This window comes from Olea europaea, chromosome 12, assembly GCF_002742605.1.
Source record: "Olea europaea var. sylvestris chromosome 12, O_europaea_v1, whole genome shotgun sequence".
Lineage (NCBI taxonomy): Eukaryota > Viridiplantae > Streptophyta > Magnoliopsida > Lamiales > Oleaceae > Olea > Olea europaea.
Genome location: NC_036248.1, coordinates 892,309 through 910,613, shown reverse-complemented (window position 1 = coordinate 910,613; position 18,305 = coordinate 892,309). Strand labels below are relative to the sequence as shown.

General features: G+C 37.2%; 2 protein-coding genes and 2 pseudogenes across 2 annotated transcripts in view; 3 read left to right on the top strand and 1 right to left on the bottom strand.

Annotated features, from left to right (window-relative positions):
- Window positions 1–721, top strand: part of LOC111405034 (ubiquitin-like protein ATG12) — an 11,590-nt gene extending 10,869 nt beyond the window's left edge. The window contains exon 6 of the mRNA XM_023033726.1: window positions 653–721. Coding sequence (XP_022889494.1) covers window positions 653–721 — 69 coding nt within the window. The remainder of the gene's footprint in view (window positions 1–652) is intronic.
- Window positions 7–4,495, top strand: LOC111405072 (annotated as a pseudogene).
- On the top strand, window positions 2,989–4,528 carry LOC111405073 (annotated as a pseudogene).
- A 237-nt stretch (window positions 4,529–4,765) lies between these two features.
- Window positions 4,766–16,501, bottom strand: LOC111405071 (E3 ubiquitin-protein ligase SPL2). Its single transcript, XM_023033767.1, has 6 exons — window positions 16,010–16,501; window positions 14,906–15,007; window positions 13,845–14,012; window positions 13,605–13,726; window positions 12,938–13,057; window positions 4,766–5,259 (listed from the first exon to the last, which is right to left on the bottom strand). The coding sequence occupies exons 1-6, from the start codon at window positions 16,415–16,417 to the stop codon at window positions 4,971–4,973; spliced, it is 1,209 nt and encodes a 402-aa protein (XP_022889535.1). The 5' UTR covers window positions 16,418–16,501; the 3' UTR covers window positions 4,766–4,970.
- Window positions 16,502–18,305: the final 1,804 nt, after the last annotated feature.

The window sequence follows — 18,305 nt, the reverse complement described above, 5'->3', positions numbered from 1 at the left end:
TTTTTTTTTTCCCCCAGTTTTCTTTGTTCATTTACTGAGTTTATTAACAAAATATTTGTCAAGGCTTAAGCACAAACCCAAGCTTCACCGCAACTGCAACACAGAAACGGACTCTGCCCAGCTGATTTTAACTGTAACTCAACCAAATTAAGAAGAAGATGTAATGAGTGAAGTTCAACCTGGGAATGAATTTACTCAAAACCAGTACCAAATTAATAATCACAACTCAAGGAGCTAAGATCTTATCCCAATCGCTGAATTAATCAAGAAAATTGGGAATGGGCGATGATAGAGTTAGAGGAGAAAGAAGAAGATACGAGAAGTAGAAGAAAATAGATTGATAGAAATGATTTTACATCCACGCAGAGACCCATTTCTCCCCTGTTCTGTACATATATAACTTGAAATACAAAATGAATGGAAATCGTATTCCCTTTACGAAAACGCAATAAGCAAATGACACTTGTGGACCCCACTTTTGAAAGCTAGCTACGGTTGGATCTTTTCCTTCTTTCCCCCCAATTCTTCCATTGTGTTGCCACTGCCTCATCATGATAGAAAATAGAATATGGGGAGGGAGAAATTAGAAAATAAGAAGAACAAGATGAGGATAACTGTTGAATCTCTCAACAAATTTTTACTAAAATGTCAGAATATTACAATTCCAATTAAACCAAAACGACACCGCACTCCTTCACCAAACAACATCGCACGTATATAAATTTCAGAGATTACTGTTGGTTCCCTCCTTTCTTCCTTCTTCTTCTCCCTTCTTTCTTCTAGCTTTGAATCCTTTCCTTCCCCAATTGCTCTTCATATGACAATATTTTCCTGTGTCATTATGCTCTTAATACATAATTTTATGTCTCTTTCATTATTGTGGCTAACCTTATAAATGTATTCACAAATGCTTTGACTTGTCGTGAGCTCATTTGGTCTGGATTTTACTGGCAAATCTTTAAGGCTTATAAGGAGAATTGATTCTCTGCATGGTTGGACAAGTGGAATAAAGAATAAAGATTAAACTAATATAGGTATCATTAGTGAATGTTTTATGGGATATGTGCTTATTAGATTAATGTCAGGCTTGTTAGATGATCATCTCATTTAAAACGGATAAGCCATTACTTGCAGGATTCTTTTTCCTTGAATTGATTAAAGGGGGCTGTCTGAATGAAGGTAATCAACTTGTGGACGTGAACTGTTTAAGTAAGTCAACTGTGCTATGTGTAGAAGGAAAAATTGCCAGGGGAATTTGATGTAGTACATCACAACTAGAATTAATAGTTTTTAACTACAATTATGTTTCATCTTTTCTAAGAGTTTATCTTTTAAGTTTTTTTGTATAGTTATGATAGGATTTTATTTTTTATATAATTAGGATTATATTTTCAGATAATTTCAATTTCTTAATACCATTAGAAGTAGGGAATAATTTTGCCCATAAATATAGGACTATCGCACACTTTTCATAACATCAATCATTATTCAATCAATATCAAAGTAAGTTATTCCAAGAATTTTATTATCGCTTCCGCACTAGTTTTACTCATACGTAGTTGTAACACTTGTTTGTTATTAACCAGCAATGATGTTATTGTTATTAAGTTTGATTGTGAGTCTTCAAGAAAAATAATTGTTGGAACTTTGAAATTGTTGGGATGTGCATTTTAATCTGGTTGGAAGCCAGAGCAAAAATGAGCTTAGTGGTTGAGGGTCTAATTATTCCTAATCTCTATGAGTAATTAGAGGGAACTGAGTTATTTGAAAAAAGAAAAGTGTGTTGTACAAAAAATCTCTATATAACTCATGCATTACTTACTCTTGCATGGAGAACCAGCTGCACAAGATTGCATCTAAATGGCCTTGAATCATATCTAGAAATGATAGAATGGTGGTGTTGACAAAGGCACTTTCATTTGCAAAAGCACTATCAGGTCACTATTTTTTTACATATATTTTGGGACGAATATACAGGAATAAAGGACCATAGATCCTTTCTTTATCCTGAATGGAAACAAAATAAACGTTCTTATAGCTAGGTTGAACACCAACCACCGGAAACCTCAAGTTGCTACAATGCAATTCAATTAAGTGTCAGCAAATCATTCCATATACATTTCCTGATTTTAGCTGCCACTCTGTTTTGTTGCGAATTTCTTCTTCTATTGCCAGGTGCTCTTGGACACATCTATTTAACTCTCTTTGGTGGCCATTCTTTTAGGAGAATGTGTGATTAAAAAGGAGAGAAAAAGTTTTGGGTTTACGCGCAGAATATTTTATTATGTTAATGTGGTTGAAAATGATATTTTTTAAAAAAGAGATTGAAAAGAATGGGAATCAAACAGGGGCTGCACTGCAAAAATTGTGTGATCAGTCTAATGATAGTTTATCGCTCAAACTATTATTATTATTATTATTTTATTTATTTATTTATTATTTTTTTTTGGGGAACCAACAAATGAGGCAGTTAACAGAGAACATAATCAGCATACCAAAATGTTGTATGATTCCACATCCCAAATTTTTGGTACTTGATTCACAAAGTTTCTGATAGAATTACTTGTCTTTGATAATTCCAAAAGGATTATTATTGATCTTGAGTAGCAGGTGTATAATGCTGGCTAACTAGCTGATTTTAAAAGGTTTCCTTGTGCAGTTTTTCTGATACTATTAGGAACTAATAATAACCTCTTCATATTATAATTTGAGAAGAATCAATTTTTTCGTCTATTTCAAGCTTAAACGGAAGTCATAAGTTCCATACTAAATGACATGCCTCATCACAAATAGCTAATGGTTCACATTGTACTTCGACTTTCAAGTGGTGCAACTCACAGTTTAATGCACAACTTCTCAACATTCTTCTACATAAGCAATCAAAGTCCAATTGGAAGAATTATACTGAGCTAAGCTAATTCTGGAATCAAAATGTTTCGATTCTTGTTTCCATTAACTCTCCTTGTTTACACTTGCAATGCTTCCGTGCAGGACTTCTGCGTAGCAGACTTTAAAGCTTCTGAAGGGCCAGCATGTTACACCTGCAAGAATCCTGCAAATGTAACAGTGGATGATTTCGTGTTTTCTGGTTTTCGATGGCTGGAAACACCACCAACATTAATAATGCTGCTGTGTCTCCTGCATTTGCAGCTCAATATCCCGGACTCATTGGCCTATGTCTCTCAATTGCACGATTGGACTTAGCCCCTGGTGGTGTGATAATACCAATGCAAACCCATCCCGGGGCTTCTGAACTTCTCCTTGTGAAGGGTTCTATGTTATGACTTTCATCTCTTCGGCCAATGAAGTTTACCTCAAGAAACTTGATCTTATGGTATGCCCACAAGGGCTCTTGCATTTTCAGATAAATTGAGGTGGTTGAAAAGCAATTGCTTTTGCAAGCTTTAGCAGCCCAAATCCCAGACTCCAAATAACCGATTTTGCATTCCTTGCAAACAATTTACCTTCTATGCTGGAGGCGAAGACCACATTTCTTGATGATGCTACAGTCAAAACTCGAATCTGTTCCTGGTGGCACTGGCTAAGTTTGCCAATCGTTCGTTCTATTTTGATTTCCGTTTAGAGTTCAGTTTTGTTGCCTTGTAATTGTTCTCTATGATTCTGTATTCCCAATGATGTTAACACTTAAATCCTCCAAATTCTCGCAGAATGGTGTAGCTACCGAAATTAATGCAGTCAATTATGTCTCTCCTAGAAGTTGGATAGCTACCTCAAGTAGTCTTCACATGGTTGACATTGGATCTTCTGAGTGGCCAACAATCTTCGAATGAAATTTGAAGATCAGGTGGTCCGCCTCCCATGGTTTGGCTGACAGGTGACAACAATCAATCAAGAAGTACTCCGTTTGCAAATGGCCGACCAAACTACGATTTCTACTACCAGCTCCTTGGCTTTGCCAAGACCATAAACAACCTAAACCACCATATTCCAGATGACAGAACTGAGTTCTTGAGAGTACTAAGAAGCATGCAGCCCAAAGGAGTTGTTCTTTCCTAAAATAACACAGATTGTAGCTGCAACAACTGCAGCGATTCTGGAAAGGGATTCTCGAGGGCAGTGGAATACTTGTGGAGGTTTTTGGACTCGACAAGTGTATCATAACGGGTTTGAGAGTGATGAAAGAAGAATGATGGAAGCAGAAGCAGCAAAAGCATTGACAAATGTGGCAGAGATGAAAGGAAAGAGAAATGGTGTGAGAGTGAGAAATGCTGGCTTCATTGGAGAACTATTTGGAGAAGAGACCACTGATGGAGCCAGGGTATTGCTGAGGTAATATGGCAGCAATTGGAAAATTAGATCAGAAGACAGATTACTGTGTCAGCCTTTGGTGGAAAGGGCAGCCGGTATAGTCTTGTTTGTCATGGAATATAGATCAGAAACGTTGTTATAATCGATGCTGTTGTGACATCAATCTTCTCTTTCCCTGTTTCAGAATGATTTTGACAATGTTTTATACTGATTTCGACATTCTAAATCCGTAAAACTCAAGTGCATCAATCTTTTCTTTCCCTGTTTCAGAATGATTTTGACAATGTTTATTTTATACTGATTTCGACATCCTAAATTCGTAAAACTCAAAAGTCATTAACGAACCCTGAACCCTAGCTATATTCATTCATTTGTCCCTACACAGTCAAAAGATGCATTGTTTCTGGGGCATCATGTGAATAATGCTACCTTAAACGCAAAGAACAATTGCATCAACATATTTGTAAATCAAATAATTATATATACAAACGTGACATACAGACAAATTAATGTATATAATCCGATATTCATGTTATTGTATTAGACTGGAATATGTTACTATGAGAGAATCCATCAGTGATTTGACACTCCTATAATCTCTAGCCCGTAATCCCAAATTTCAAAAATTGCTATTAACGTCTCACCCGTAAGACGCGCAAATCCTTTTCCAGCTATTTATTACAGAAGCATATTAATCATCCTCAAGAATCATATATTCTTACAGAATTCCGGATTGTCTGCCTACACACGGGACACTTGGGTGATATTTCACGTTCAACTGAAAGGGCACAACGCTGGCAGCAGACCATATGTCCACAAGGAATGAAAGCAGATCTGCGCCTTCTCATCAGGCAAATTACACAAAGCTCACCATCAGGAATGTCTCCGGTCTCCTCGTCTGCTGCAATCTGAGGGGAAACATCATTACTGGCAGAATTGTTTTGTTGTGCTCGCCTCTGTTGTCTCCAATCTTTCCATCTATTCCAGTTCCTAACATGATGAATAAACCAAATGTTATTTCTAGTAGTTTAACGCATCTTAAAACATCATCCTATTATCACTTCATAAATTCAAATGGTTTGAAAAGAATATAGAATTTATGTTTTGCATTAAAAAACTATAGTTCAGTAATTTTACTCTCATGGTTAACTATACGTGCCTAGTATAAAAGACAATCATATGTATTCACAATTGACCTTTCAATTAACTTTAGATAGAATTCAATCCAGTTGCTATAGATTCACTCCAGTTGAATGTGGAATAGAGAGATTATTAATTCAAACCAGGTTTGTATACAAAGTTACCAGACAAACAATAGGAAATAAAGTTCCACACTGCAAGCATTTATTAACTGGAAAAGTAATCAACACCGTGCTATGTCTAACAGACCAATAGGTAAAGGATTAAATTTGCATTTTAACATGCATGTTCAGGAAAATGAACAGACGAATGGAAATTTATTTGCTGGAATATACACAAAGGAGGTCTTAAAACATGAAAATGTGCAATGCACGCACTATAGTCAACCTATTGATGTGGAATGTTCAGATTGTCCAAAGCCTAACCAGGAGAGTATAGTGCACTCAAGTGCAAATAGCATGAGAAAAACACCAGATAAACAGTAGAAAAATGTGGTTCTTCAGCATTATATTACAGCAGGAAAAATTTTGACACCATTCTACGTCTACTGAACTAGCGTCACGCACGCACAAAACTAAATGATCGAGTCTATTCTTTCATGCGAACCTGGGAATGGAAATTCATTTCTTTACAAGAAAGAAACACGGCAGATTTATTCAAATATAAAGAAGGTTTGAACTTGATGCATAGCAACATGAAAAGTTACAGCAGGCAAGGTGCCTTTTCATTATACTTTTTCTTTCTTTTTTCTTATTGTAAAGCCGCTTTATTCTGTAGTGACAGGATTTTGATAGGAATCCAACTAGAAAAGAGGACACGTTATATTGTTTAGAATAGGTCTTTGATTGAAAACAAATGCAGAGGATTACAGATATGAATACGAAAGAACAAGACTCCTTTTCTCACTTAAAACCTGCCTCCATTCTATTCTTTCTACCTCTATTTATAATCTTTATTTCTAAGAGATTTTCCCTCCCATGTGCCTGCTAACCGAATGCCGTTACACTTCCTTCTAGTGGCTTCTCAATTCTTCTTATTCCTTCTAGAATAGGTTAGACGGGTTAGGGGCTTAACAATACCCCCAGTTTCCAAAATCACCTTGTCCTCAATGTGGAAATTGAGAAATGCTATTGGACAGCGCTGGCTGATTCCCAGGATGCTTCTTCTTTAGGTAGCCCCTTCCATTGGATTAACACTTCCTTTTCTGGATGTTGCTCGTTGCCTGCTTTGCGTACCCCAAGCACTTGATCAGGCTTGACAACCCATTCCAAAATAGAGTCCAAGTGTGTGGGAAGCAGCTGACTGAATTCTGAATCTCCCATAGCCCTTTTTAGTTGAGAAACATGAAAGACCGGATCAATTGCAGCCGTAGGAGGTAACTCCAGATGATAGGCTACTGCCCCTAACCTTCTGATGATCTTAAATGGGCCAAAATACTAAGGACCTAGCTTTTCATTGGGCTTCTTTGCCAAGGATCACGGACGATACGGCCGCAACTTAACATAGGCACCTTCCTTGAACTCCATCTCTGTCCTATGCTGACATGCGGTCAACTTCATCCTGTCCTGAGCTCGGAGCAGATGGATTTTCAATTCCTCCAGATTCTTGTCCCCGTCCAGTAGCTGCTGTTCTATAGCTGATACGGCTGTGTTTTGGATTTGATAGGTTTCCACACATTTGTTTACAATTTCTGTCTGTCCGTCCGTCTGTGGCCTACAGGTGACGTGCCGTGCTTCGATGGAGAAAATTGCCCCTGTAGCCGGAATAGTTCTGTCTAAAAATGGCTTAAGAAGACCTTATCCCAATCTGAAACAACGGAGCGTGGAATCCCATGAAGTCTCACCAATTCTTTGACAAATATGGTTGCAATCCCTGAAGCTGTGAACGGGTGTTTGAGAGGTAGGAAGTGACCGTATTTACTCAGGCAGTCAACCACCACCAAGATGGAATCGAAGCCTCCTGACTTTGGCAGTCCCTCTGAAATCTATGGAGATATCTTCCCAAACTAAACATGGAATTGACAAGGGCTGTAGGAGCCCAGCTGGAGAAAAAGCTGAACTTTTGTTTTGTTGACATACAGGGCATTCCTCCACAAACTTCTTGACATCTTTCTTCATCCCTCTCCAATAAAAATCTGCTGGAAGCCGTTTATAGGTTCGTAGGAATCCGGAGTGACCCCCCACTGAACTCTATGATATTCTTTAAGCAAAGTTGGGTAGAGCAGCTTGCCATGTTCAAGTAAAAAGCGCGAGTAGGCATCGGGGTCATCTTGCAACTCCTCCTTAATTTTGGAATACAGAGGATCTGTGGCTACTTGCTTCATAATTTTTTGGACATCCACTGCTGATGGAAATGTGATAGCTGATAGCTCTACTCAAGGAGAAACTCGGGACAACGCATCAGCAGCCTTATTTTCCATGTCAGGTCGATATTGTATCTCGAACTCTTATCCCATGAACTTAGTGACCCAACGTTGAAATCCCCCTGGCACACCTCTTTGTTCCAGGAAATACTTCAGGCTCCATTGGTCAGTTCGGACTATAAATCGTCGTCCCAACAGGTAATGCTGCCATTTTGGATAGCCAACACTGTGGCCATCAGTTCCCGTTCATAAACTGATTTCTGCTGAGATTTGGTGGATAACACCCAACTAAAAAATGCAATAGGTTGCTGGTCCCGCATCAATACTGCTCCCAGGCCGTATCCCAATGCATCTGTCTCCATTACAAACGTCTTTGAAAAATCCGAGAGGGCTAGAACTATAATTGTGGTCATTGCTATCTTAAGTTGTTGGAATGCTTTCTCAGCCTCAGGTGTCTACCCAAACACATCCTTCTTTAATTGTTGTGTGAGTAGTCAAGACAAGGCTCCACAAACCTTCGATAATATCATGTCAAGCCCAAGAAGCCACGTGGTTCCTTAAGAGTTCACGGTTCCACCATGGTGGAAATCATATTGGGATCTGCAATCACTCCTGTGGACACCAGGTGGCCTAAGTACTCAATTTGTAGTTGGGCGAAGGAGCATTTCCTGATATTGGCGTACAATTGATGTGATTGAAGGGTGTGAAATACCATTCCAAGTGCTGCTCACGCTCCCTCCTACCCTTACTGTAAATAGGGGTGGGCGCGGGTTGGTTCGGTTCGCTTCGGTTCTAAAGAGAATCGAACCGAACCAAAATTTTCGGGTATCCAATAAATGGAACCATCGGGTCCAAATATAATTATGGAATCATTCGGGTTCGGTTCCGTTTGGTTCAGTTCGGTTCAATTCCGTACTATGATTAAATTTTTTAACATTTATAACATTATATAAATACAACTAAGGATACATTCAATGGTTTTGGAATGTCAGAGACTAGTAGACTACCTTGCAAAATTTTCGGGTATCCAATAAATGGAACCATCGGGTCCAAATATAATTATGGAATCATTCGGGTTCGGTTCCGTTTGGTTCAATTCGGTTCAATTCCGTACTATGATTAAATTTTTTAACATTTATAACAACATTATATAAATACAACTAAGGATACATTCAATGGTTTTGGAATGTCAGAGACTAGTAGACTACCTTATTCATATGATCGCTACGGTCAAAGCTTCGGTCGGCAGAGGTCACAGTGTCGACAGACGATTATATAGGTTTTGGAATGTTAGTGAGATTGCGAGAGTGAGTGCGAGAATCTAGACAACGTTATATACTTTAATGTAGGTGTTTAGAGTTATTTAGTGGATTGGATCTTGTTGGGCTAAGAAATGAAACAATAAAATGGGTAATTGAGCTATAAATTAAAAAATTACAAATGAAATAAATTATTGGGCCAAAAATTTGGATTTAGAAATTGTTAACCTGTTAATTTGTTTAGAAAAAATTAAAATTAAAATAATTTGATTTACTTAAAATAAAAAAAAATTAGAAAGATTCGGTTCTTATTCGATTTTTCGGTTCTTAATTTAGAACCGAAAACCGAACCGCACCCGTAGGTTTTCAATTCAGATACCTGTTCGGGTATTTAATTTGACAAAAACCGTTAGGTTCGATTCAGGTCGGTTTGGTTCGGGAGATTTGCCCCGCCCTAACTGTAAACAAGAATGTCATCGAATAAAACCAATACAAACTTCCTCAAATAACCTTGAAAATTTTGGTTCATTAGTGACTGGAAAGTAGCTGGCGCATTTGTGAGTACAAACGGCATTACCAAGAATTCATAATGCCCCTCATGCGTTCAGAAGGCAGTCTTATGTACATCTTCTCGTCGCACCCTAATTTGATGGCACCCAGATTTTAGGTCCATTTTAAAAAATACCATTGCCCTATACAGTTCGTCCAGCAGTTCATCAATCATAGGGATTGGAAATTTATCAGGGATGGCGTTCTTATTGAGGCACGATAATCAATGCAAAAGCACCAACTTCCATCCTTCTACTAAACAAGCAAAACGAGGCTAGAGAAAGGAGACGCGGTAGGTTAAATAATTCCAGTTGAAAGCATTTCTCGAACTATTTTATTTTTTTGAATGTGCGGGTAACGGAATGGCCTCACACTAACTGGCTTGGTACCTTCTTTAAGTCTAATAGTGTGATCAATTTCTCGACGAGGTAACCCCTCTAGCTCCTGAAATATGTGCTGGAAGTGTTGAATTAATTACTTGATGTTCCTAGCTATCTCTTTTTCCTTTTCTTTCTCTTCCTTTGCTGTCGGTACACTTTCCACCCAAATTCCCTGGCCTTCATCTTGCAGAACCTTCACCATGGCTTTTAACGAAACTTCCGTTTTATTCAGCCTTAGACCCCCCTTCAGTACTATCACCATGTCCCCCATCTGAAACTTCATGGTAAGGCATTTCCAATTAAACTCCATCGGGCCTAGGCTTCCTAACCATTGCACTCCCAACACCACATCCATGCCACCACCTTCAGAGGCAGGAAGTTTTCTACTATTGTCAGACTTGCATCTCCAATACGACCCCCTTACAAATTTCCTTCCCTTATGATGACCCCATAATTAGTAATAGCACTAGTTGGCAACTTCAACTGTTAGACAAGACCCAGTGATATAAAATTGTGTATTGCGCCGCAATCAATTAAAATAGTTCTTTTTGTCTTATCGTACCCTTAAGTTTCATAGTTCCCGGAGTTGATAATCCCATGACAGAGTTTAGAGAGAGTTCCACCATCTTAGCAACTTCCACCAACGGCTCAATTTTGTCCCCCACCACTTCATCTTCCTCTTGTAACACCAGAACCCTAGGCTCCCTCTTCTCGCATTGGTGACCCACACAGGAAGCACAATCCCTTTTCCCTTCAGAGCTGCCACTTGGCGTCGATCATTCGTTTGACGGGTGGGTCCTTGGTCGGCGCAATCGCTTTTTCTCCTACTATCACCAACCAAGTAGGAATGCATCTGTTTTTTTCCCTTCCCAAAGATTGGGGGGAACCTGCAATTTGTTTGTATTCTGGGCCATCCTTCCCTTGTCATTTTAATAAGAAAGTTTTGGTCCTCAATGCGCTATGTCAAATTTATGATTTGGCCCAACCCCTTTGGGCCCAACACCCTGACCTCAACCTTAACTTCTGGTTTCAGCCCATTAATAAAAATCCCCTCCATCACCTCCTTTGAGATGCCCGTTACTGGGCTCCTAAGGCTTCGAAACTCCTCCTGATTTCAGACGTTCCCTTCTTGGGTCGGCCGGAACCTTAACAGTAATTGTTGCCGGAATTGATCCCAGCTACGAAATGGGGTCCTTGCCTCCGTCCACTGCAACCAAGCGAGGGCATCTCCATCCAAACTAACTCCAATTGTGCTCAACTTCTCTCTCTCTCTCGTTGAGGCCATTGATTTTGAAGTATCTTTCTGCCCGAAATAGCCAACCATCGGGGTTTTCTCCGACGAAGATGGGCATCTCCAGTTTCCAGTTTCCTGATTCCTCTCACAACATTTTCCTCCTTGGGTTGCTCACATCCCACCTCTTCGCCAAGTCTGACCTCCTGCAATCTTCCCCGTTGATGTTCCTCGTTTAAACTGATTGCAGCAGGTCCTACAACACTACCCGATCCCTCTCCTTCCAGGTTCTTGCCTCACCCTGACCTAGGGTGGACAAGGATTGCAATGGTTTTCTGGAATTCCTCTAAGGATTGTGGAATCCTTGCCACATTTTGGTTGAGGTATTCCACTGATTTCTCCAAGCCAGGTAAACGTTGCTGCTTGCCCGTACTTCCTATAATCCTATCTCCGTAGCATCTACCCTGCTGTCAGATTTCTTTTGCACCATTGGATCGAACGGCTCTGACACCAATTTGATAGGAATCCAACTACAAAAGAGGACATATTATATTGTTTAGAATAGGTCTTTGATTGGAAAAAAAAATGCAGAGGATTACTCCTTTTCTCACTTAAAACCTGCCTCCATTCTATTCCTTCTACCTCTATTTATAATCTTTCTTTCTAACAGATTTTCCCTCCCATGTGCCTACTAACCGAATGCTGCTATACTTCCTTCTAGTGGCTTCTCAATTCTTCTTATTCCTTCTAGCATAGGTGAAATGGATTGGGGGCTTAACAGATTTCTGAAATGATATGATGGTTGTAGGCTAGAGTTTCACCTATATATACACAGTGATAATGGGCCAAATCATCCATCTTGCTAAGTAAAAACACTACATTTCCTGAGATCAGATGACACATTTCTCATGTATCATTTGCTTCCTAAATTTCAATCCTTTCGTTTATCTATTAAAAGGAAGTTCAAAGTAATGTAAAATGTAGCCTGATATAGGGATGTGTTCTTGCCCAAAAATTCCTGGGCACAAACAACAGTTCTTGAACCAAGTAATATGGAGTTGAGGAAAACTAATATTTGATTCATTCAAAGTGAAAAGTACTGAAGATGGAAATGTTCTATTTTTTGTAATTCAATGAGAACTGGATGAATTAAAAAAAGAAGTAAAACTATATTTGCTGGGTTCTCCAGCATGATATCATTTTCTCAATTATTCTGCATAACAAAATATAGTCTTAAAACGAAATTATTTTGGAATGTTATACTGTCTTGGGGCTGCAATTATTCTGGTTGTCATGTGCCTACTTGGAATTTTTGAACTTTGCCATTATAGTAGTTCCTGGGTATCTGACATTTACTAGCAAAGCATGTTATAGCTTCTCAAGTGAGTTTTATAAAACCAGAACATGAGCTGTATATCAATAGACTCTGCAGAAGAAAAACTTAAGCAAGATTTGCACATCCAATGAGTTGACATTTCAATCTCTGATAGCTACAATACAAATTTAATTTAAGCTGCTAAATTTTATAAAGTTAAATCTTTCTGGTAACATAATTGCATTTGGAAGGTTAACTAGGTCAGACCTTTTCCACTACATTACTAATGCAAGTTAACATGAGAATTGCAGAATTCAGACATGTGGACATTGAAAAATGAAGCTTTTCTGACAAATTTCCAGATAAATCGAACTTTTTAAGATAATATAACCTTTAAGTTCCTAAGAAGCTATAGAGTTGGAGTGACAGTACCTTAGAATAGCATAGCCAAGGATACCTATTGCTAGTGAACCAAAAACAACTCCACTCAATAGTAATACTTTAGTTTTGAAGGCGAGATCCGCCATGATTTGATCCTTAGTCAAGTCAGACCTACAAGAACAATTCTGCAAAAGTAAATATCTAGAGAGAGAGAGAGAGAGAGAGAGAGAGAGAGAGAGAGAGAGAGAGAAAGCAGAAGCAAAATGATGAAGAATGAGGTCAAGTTCACAAACAGAACAGATTATGGATTAGCTTGTCCAAGTAACTAGTATCTTCTTCTGAAAAAATATGTCAACGTTAACTTCCATCAATTGTGAGCTCTATTTTTTGAGAATAGCTTTTTGTGAAAAATGATTTCTTTTGGAGAATGTTGGTTAGAAAGTAGGTTAAAATTTTGGATTTATGAGGAAAATTATTTTATTGGGAGAATGTGTGATTGAAGATGAGTTTTGGGGGGAAATGAGTTTTAAAGAATGAGGCTCAAACATGGGCAATAGTAAAATACACCTATGCATAAGGACCAAATAATGACAAATTAGTCATGAAAGAAGCAATAGTCCAAAGAGGGGCCTCCTATGATATTAATTTGAGAATAAAATTATTTTCAAATTTTAAGCCTGTAACTATAATTAAATGTTTCTGAAGGAAACATCCTTACAAAAAATAAGGAAGATCTTTGCACGATTTGATTTCTGGAGACCCATTTCTCAAGCTGCAAATGCCTACCGCTGTGATATTTTTTCCAAGTAAAAGTATTTTCTCCACATCGAGGAGTCCAACCTTCAGGAAAAGAAAAAATCAAAAGCCGTTCAGTGGGGAGAAAATAGAACGAAAGATGAGACTTGCATTTATTGTTCTCAATATCATAAAGAATCTTCATACTTCACATTTAACTCACAGGGTACTCGTGGCCAAAAAGTGCCTGTAGAAATGTGTAAGGAGAAGCACTTATGGGCTTCAAGTGGTGGTAAACTGTCGTCAAAGGTAGTGGATGACTTGATCCTTCCATGTTGACAATAACATAACCAGACTGAGGCCTTCCAGCTTCAACGAGAACAAAAGGAACCTATCGATGCCATGTCATGAGATACAACATTAATCAATAAATAAATATTAATGGTCTGTACCTGGAAAACATAAAAACAGTGACAAACCAAAACAGTGAGTATACTTAAATTTTATTCGGGAAGGCAGACTTCAGAAGCAATTTTTTAATCTCATTTTTTTACAGAAAGAGCCACATAACGAAATTGCCAAGGCCCATGATGTCCTGCATTCTTAAAAGCAAACCCCAGAACAAAACCCTGATTTAAAACTTCCTGAAAATCAATTCAGCATCAGGATTCCCCTCTAAATAAATCTTAAGACTAGTGGCAACACCTTAGAGGATCTAATCTTTTACAGAGATTTAGAACATGAAGAAAATATGTATCGAGTTCAGCGTCGACGAATTAAACTATGAGCACGACATATTTATTAATATTATTGAGGAAGACAGGCTAGCAAAAGCAAAAAATAAGGGGAAAGTAACTAGGTAAGAATCTGTATGCAGCTTAAACAGTTAAGTTAGTATCTAGAACAATACATTCGGCAGCAAAAGAAATGGACAGCTTATATAAAACATAAAAAATAAGAAATGAAAAAAATTGAACTAAGTAAGATTTTGTTTTCAAGATCCCTGACTGTAAATCAGTGGGCATTGCTTCACACAAAGATCTTATGCATGTAGACTTAAGAAATAAAATCTCAAAATGACAATAATACATCATGTTCACATCAGAAAATGTGTCTTATCAAATATTCGACTGTATCATTCCATGCATATTCAAATAGAGGAATTAGATCCTTGGTGCCCAATCTATCATTATGTATGATTTCCCCAAAAAGCATATAGAAGTACAAATATCAATAGGTGAAGCACTAAAATTTACAACGACTGTCTCAGTTATAGCACATTACCGTCCTTATTGTGGAGGTCTCTTGGTCTTTCCAGGATCTTGCAAATATAGAGCGTAGATCAGCAGTCCATCCAAAGAAACCCCTCCATTCGTTATAAATGTACTTCAGGAGATGAAATGAACAAACAAACAAAAAATGAAAGAAGAAAATGCCCTGTATTAACTTTATATGACAAGCAACAATAAGGATCAGCAGAGACAGTTCCCAACGAGAATTTCTAGTGGTCACAATAAAAATATTCATCTCTTGGTTCAATGTTTTTCTTCTTCCAAATAAAATTCATATGCACCCACGAAAGAAAGATAAGAAACAGGTTACTGCAGCTTCACAGACTGAAAGCTGACATAACTATATTTGCACATTCACTTCTTCATTAGGCAAGGGTAGTTAAGAATTATTAGTATTGTTATTGTTATTGTTATTGTTATTGTTATTGTTATTGTTATTGTTATTATTATTATTTTGGAATATAACAGGTGAGAGCATTCAGAATTCAATCTTGACACGCTAAGAAAGAGTGAAAAAAATGATGGATCAATCTTGCTTGCTAACTCCAAGTTCAATACAGTTCCTCAAACTTGAAGTACCACTAAATTCAAATAAACCTTTATTTAAGCTCAAAATTCAAACCTTTTCTCTTTTTCCCCAATTACAAGTTGAACTTCCCCTATGCTGCCTATTGGTACTAGTGGAGTAGGATTGACCCATAATAAAACTTACAGACCAGTAGAAAATTTTTACAAATCTGCTCAAAATTTTGAAAATCCATAATAAGAGTGAATCCAAACATGAATAAACTTACAGACCAGTAGGAATTTTTAAGGGCAATGTTACGTATACATACCCGTTTACACACGGCCTTGCACTCCCTCGCATGGAAGGGGTCCACACACCCCTTCATGTGAGGGGGTGTAAGGTTGAGGTTTACACTTAAAATTATTAAATTTTACAAATCTGCTCAAAATTTTGAAAATCCATAATAAAAGTGAATACAAAAGAAGTCACAATTCCACCAAAAAAAATAAAACTCTCAATTCGATGAAATTAGAAAACCAATAGCGCGCGTAACAAAATTGTAACCAGAAAAAAGATGTTAAAACATACAGTTTGAGTTCGCTGCAAGATAACGCCTTTCTCTCGCGACTCCTGAGAAACGAGAATGTTACTAGTATTACCTCTCAGGATCATCCCTTGCCCCTCCACCGCTGATTTCGCCTCCACGCATCCTCGAACAATTACGAGTTTTCCACCATCACCGTTCGATTGATTTGTACTTCCGCCAGTACAAGTATTACCTTTACCCTCCGTATTACAGCTGGAAAGGAGAGAACGGAGGTCAGAAGGTTGGACAGAAGGCGCGTTGTCGATTTTGCGGAGTGCTGATGTAGTGGCGGTGAATTTGAGGATGCTGCGGAGTGCAACGTAAGCTAAGCCAATGCCGAGCACGGCACCATCGGCCGCCAGTGCTAACTGAGATAGGACCGCCGCCACCGCCTGGTCGTGTACGGACATCGATGAATACGATGATGGTGTTTCGGCTTCAATTGATTGATTCCCAAATTTCTTCTGCGTGAAGAGACTTGGCTTCAATTTAAAGCCCCATTTTATTTTAGAAAAATAGGTTTTAAAATAGAGATTTTCATTTTTATTTTTATTTTATTATTATTATTATTATTATTATTATTTTAATGTAAGGTACATTGCCAGGGCCAATGGCAAACAAGACTCAGCATGATTGTCATCATTTACTTTATATTCTTTTTCATTATTTTTTTTATAATACTCATTTTTAATTATATTTTTCATTAAAATATATTACATGCAAATAAAAAAAATTCTTCTTTTTTAATCACACATTCTTCATCAATTACTATTCTATAATACATTTTTTTCAAATTAATGGAGCCCTAACAGGGCTTTAGCCCCTGTTTCATCCTCGTTTTTCGCGATGAAATATATTAAAGAAATAGTGATTTTTTGAAAAATGTGTAGTTAAAAAATAAGAATTTTTTTTGAAATACGTATAACTAATTTATGGGAGAATATGTGATTGAAAATGAGATTTAAAAAATACATTCTTGAAAAATGGGGCTCAAACATGGGCTTATTTAGGAAATAATAATAAAAAATTTAGTTTACTGTATAAAATTATTTCATGAAAGAACTTGTAATTAAAAATGAGTTTAAAAAAGAGAGAGCTCAATCATAGGTGTAGGCTTGTTCGCCCCAATTTTTCAAAATTAAATTTTTTTAAACATATTTTCAACCACGTATTTTATGAAATTCACCATTCTTGTCAAATTTCTAAATTAAATATTTTCATCAACTTTCATAAAAATTTACTAAAAATATAATTTTTTTGCCAAACCAAAACTGAGTTAAATAATTATGGGTAAAATTGTACGTGAATTCCAGTTGATTTTGCAACAAATGTTAAGAGTTTGAACTATTGATTTGCCGACGAATAGTAATAAGCTACTAATTGGTGCAATGGTAAAGCATCCATAGACGACCAAGGCTGAAAGCAGCTTTTGATAATTTGGGAGTCAATTATTTGTTGGGTGATATTGGGTCTCTCACCTCAAAAGTTAGCTCAAAATGTAAGATTTTCTCTCACATTTATAAATTGAATAACAACTCCATTCATAATCGATGTGAGACAATTTTAACAATCTCATCCTCACACATCGAGTTTTGCAGCAGATCAAACATGTCTCCCCCCACACATTGAGCCCTGCAGGATACCAAACTCGTCTCTTCCTCACACAACGAGGCCTGCAAGAGACCAAACATGTCTCCCCTCTCAGATAAACTCGTATTTCTGTGACTGTTGGACTGGAGACTTGTTAATAAATCAGGCACTAATTCCAGTGTTGGGTGATATTAAATCTCTCACACCCAAAAAACTAGCTCAAGAGATAAAATTTTCTCTCACACTTATAAACTGATTACCAACCTCATCCACAATCGATATGAGACAATCTCAACATTCTTTTCCATAAATTTTATAGTTCAAATTCAAATATTAATTTTTACCACACATTTCTTTCGATCCACAAGTAATATATATTTATTCACAACTTTTTAGGTAAAATAAAATGAAATTCAAACAAGGGCTTAAAATAAATTAACTTTTAAATTACTAAAAAGCAAAAATACAGAGAAAAAATGCATGATTACCATGATTTAAAAAATACACTTTTACATTTAGTGGGGGGTGTTTGAACCCCATTTTTATGGAAAAATGAATTTTAAAATAGTAGATTGATAAAGAATGTGTGGATGAAAAATAAGGAATTTTTTTATTTAAGTGTAATATTATTTTGATGAATAATGTGTAGTTGAAAAAAAGATAGAGAAAAATACATTTTAAAAAAATGGGAATCAAAAGGAACCTTAA

Excerpts from the sequence above, each read along its gene's own strand:
- LOC111405071 (XM_023033767.1), bottom strand. The coding sequence starts at position 16,417 with ATGTCCGTACACGACCAGGCGGTGGCGGCGGTCCTATCTCAGTTAGCA. Across the intron at positions 13,058-13,604 it reads AAAGATCTTCCTTATTTTTT|GTCTGACTTGACTAAGGATC; the intron begins GTAAGGATGTTT and ends TTGTTCTTGTAG. Across the intron at positions 5,260-12,937 it reads CTTGGCTATGCTATTCTAAG|GAACTGGAATAGATGGAAAG; the intron begins GTACTGTCACTC and ends TCATCATGTTAG.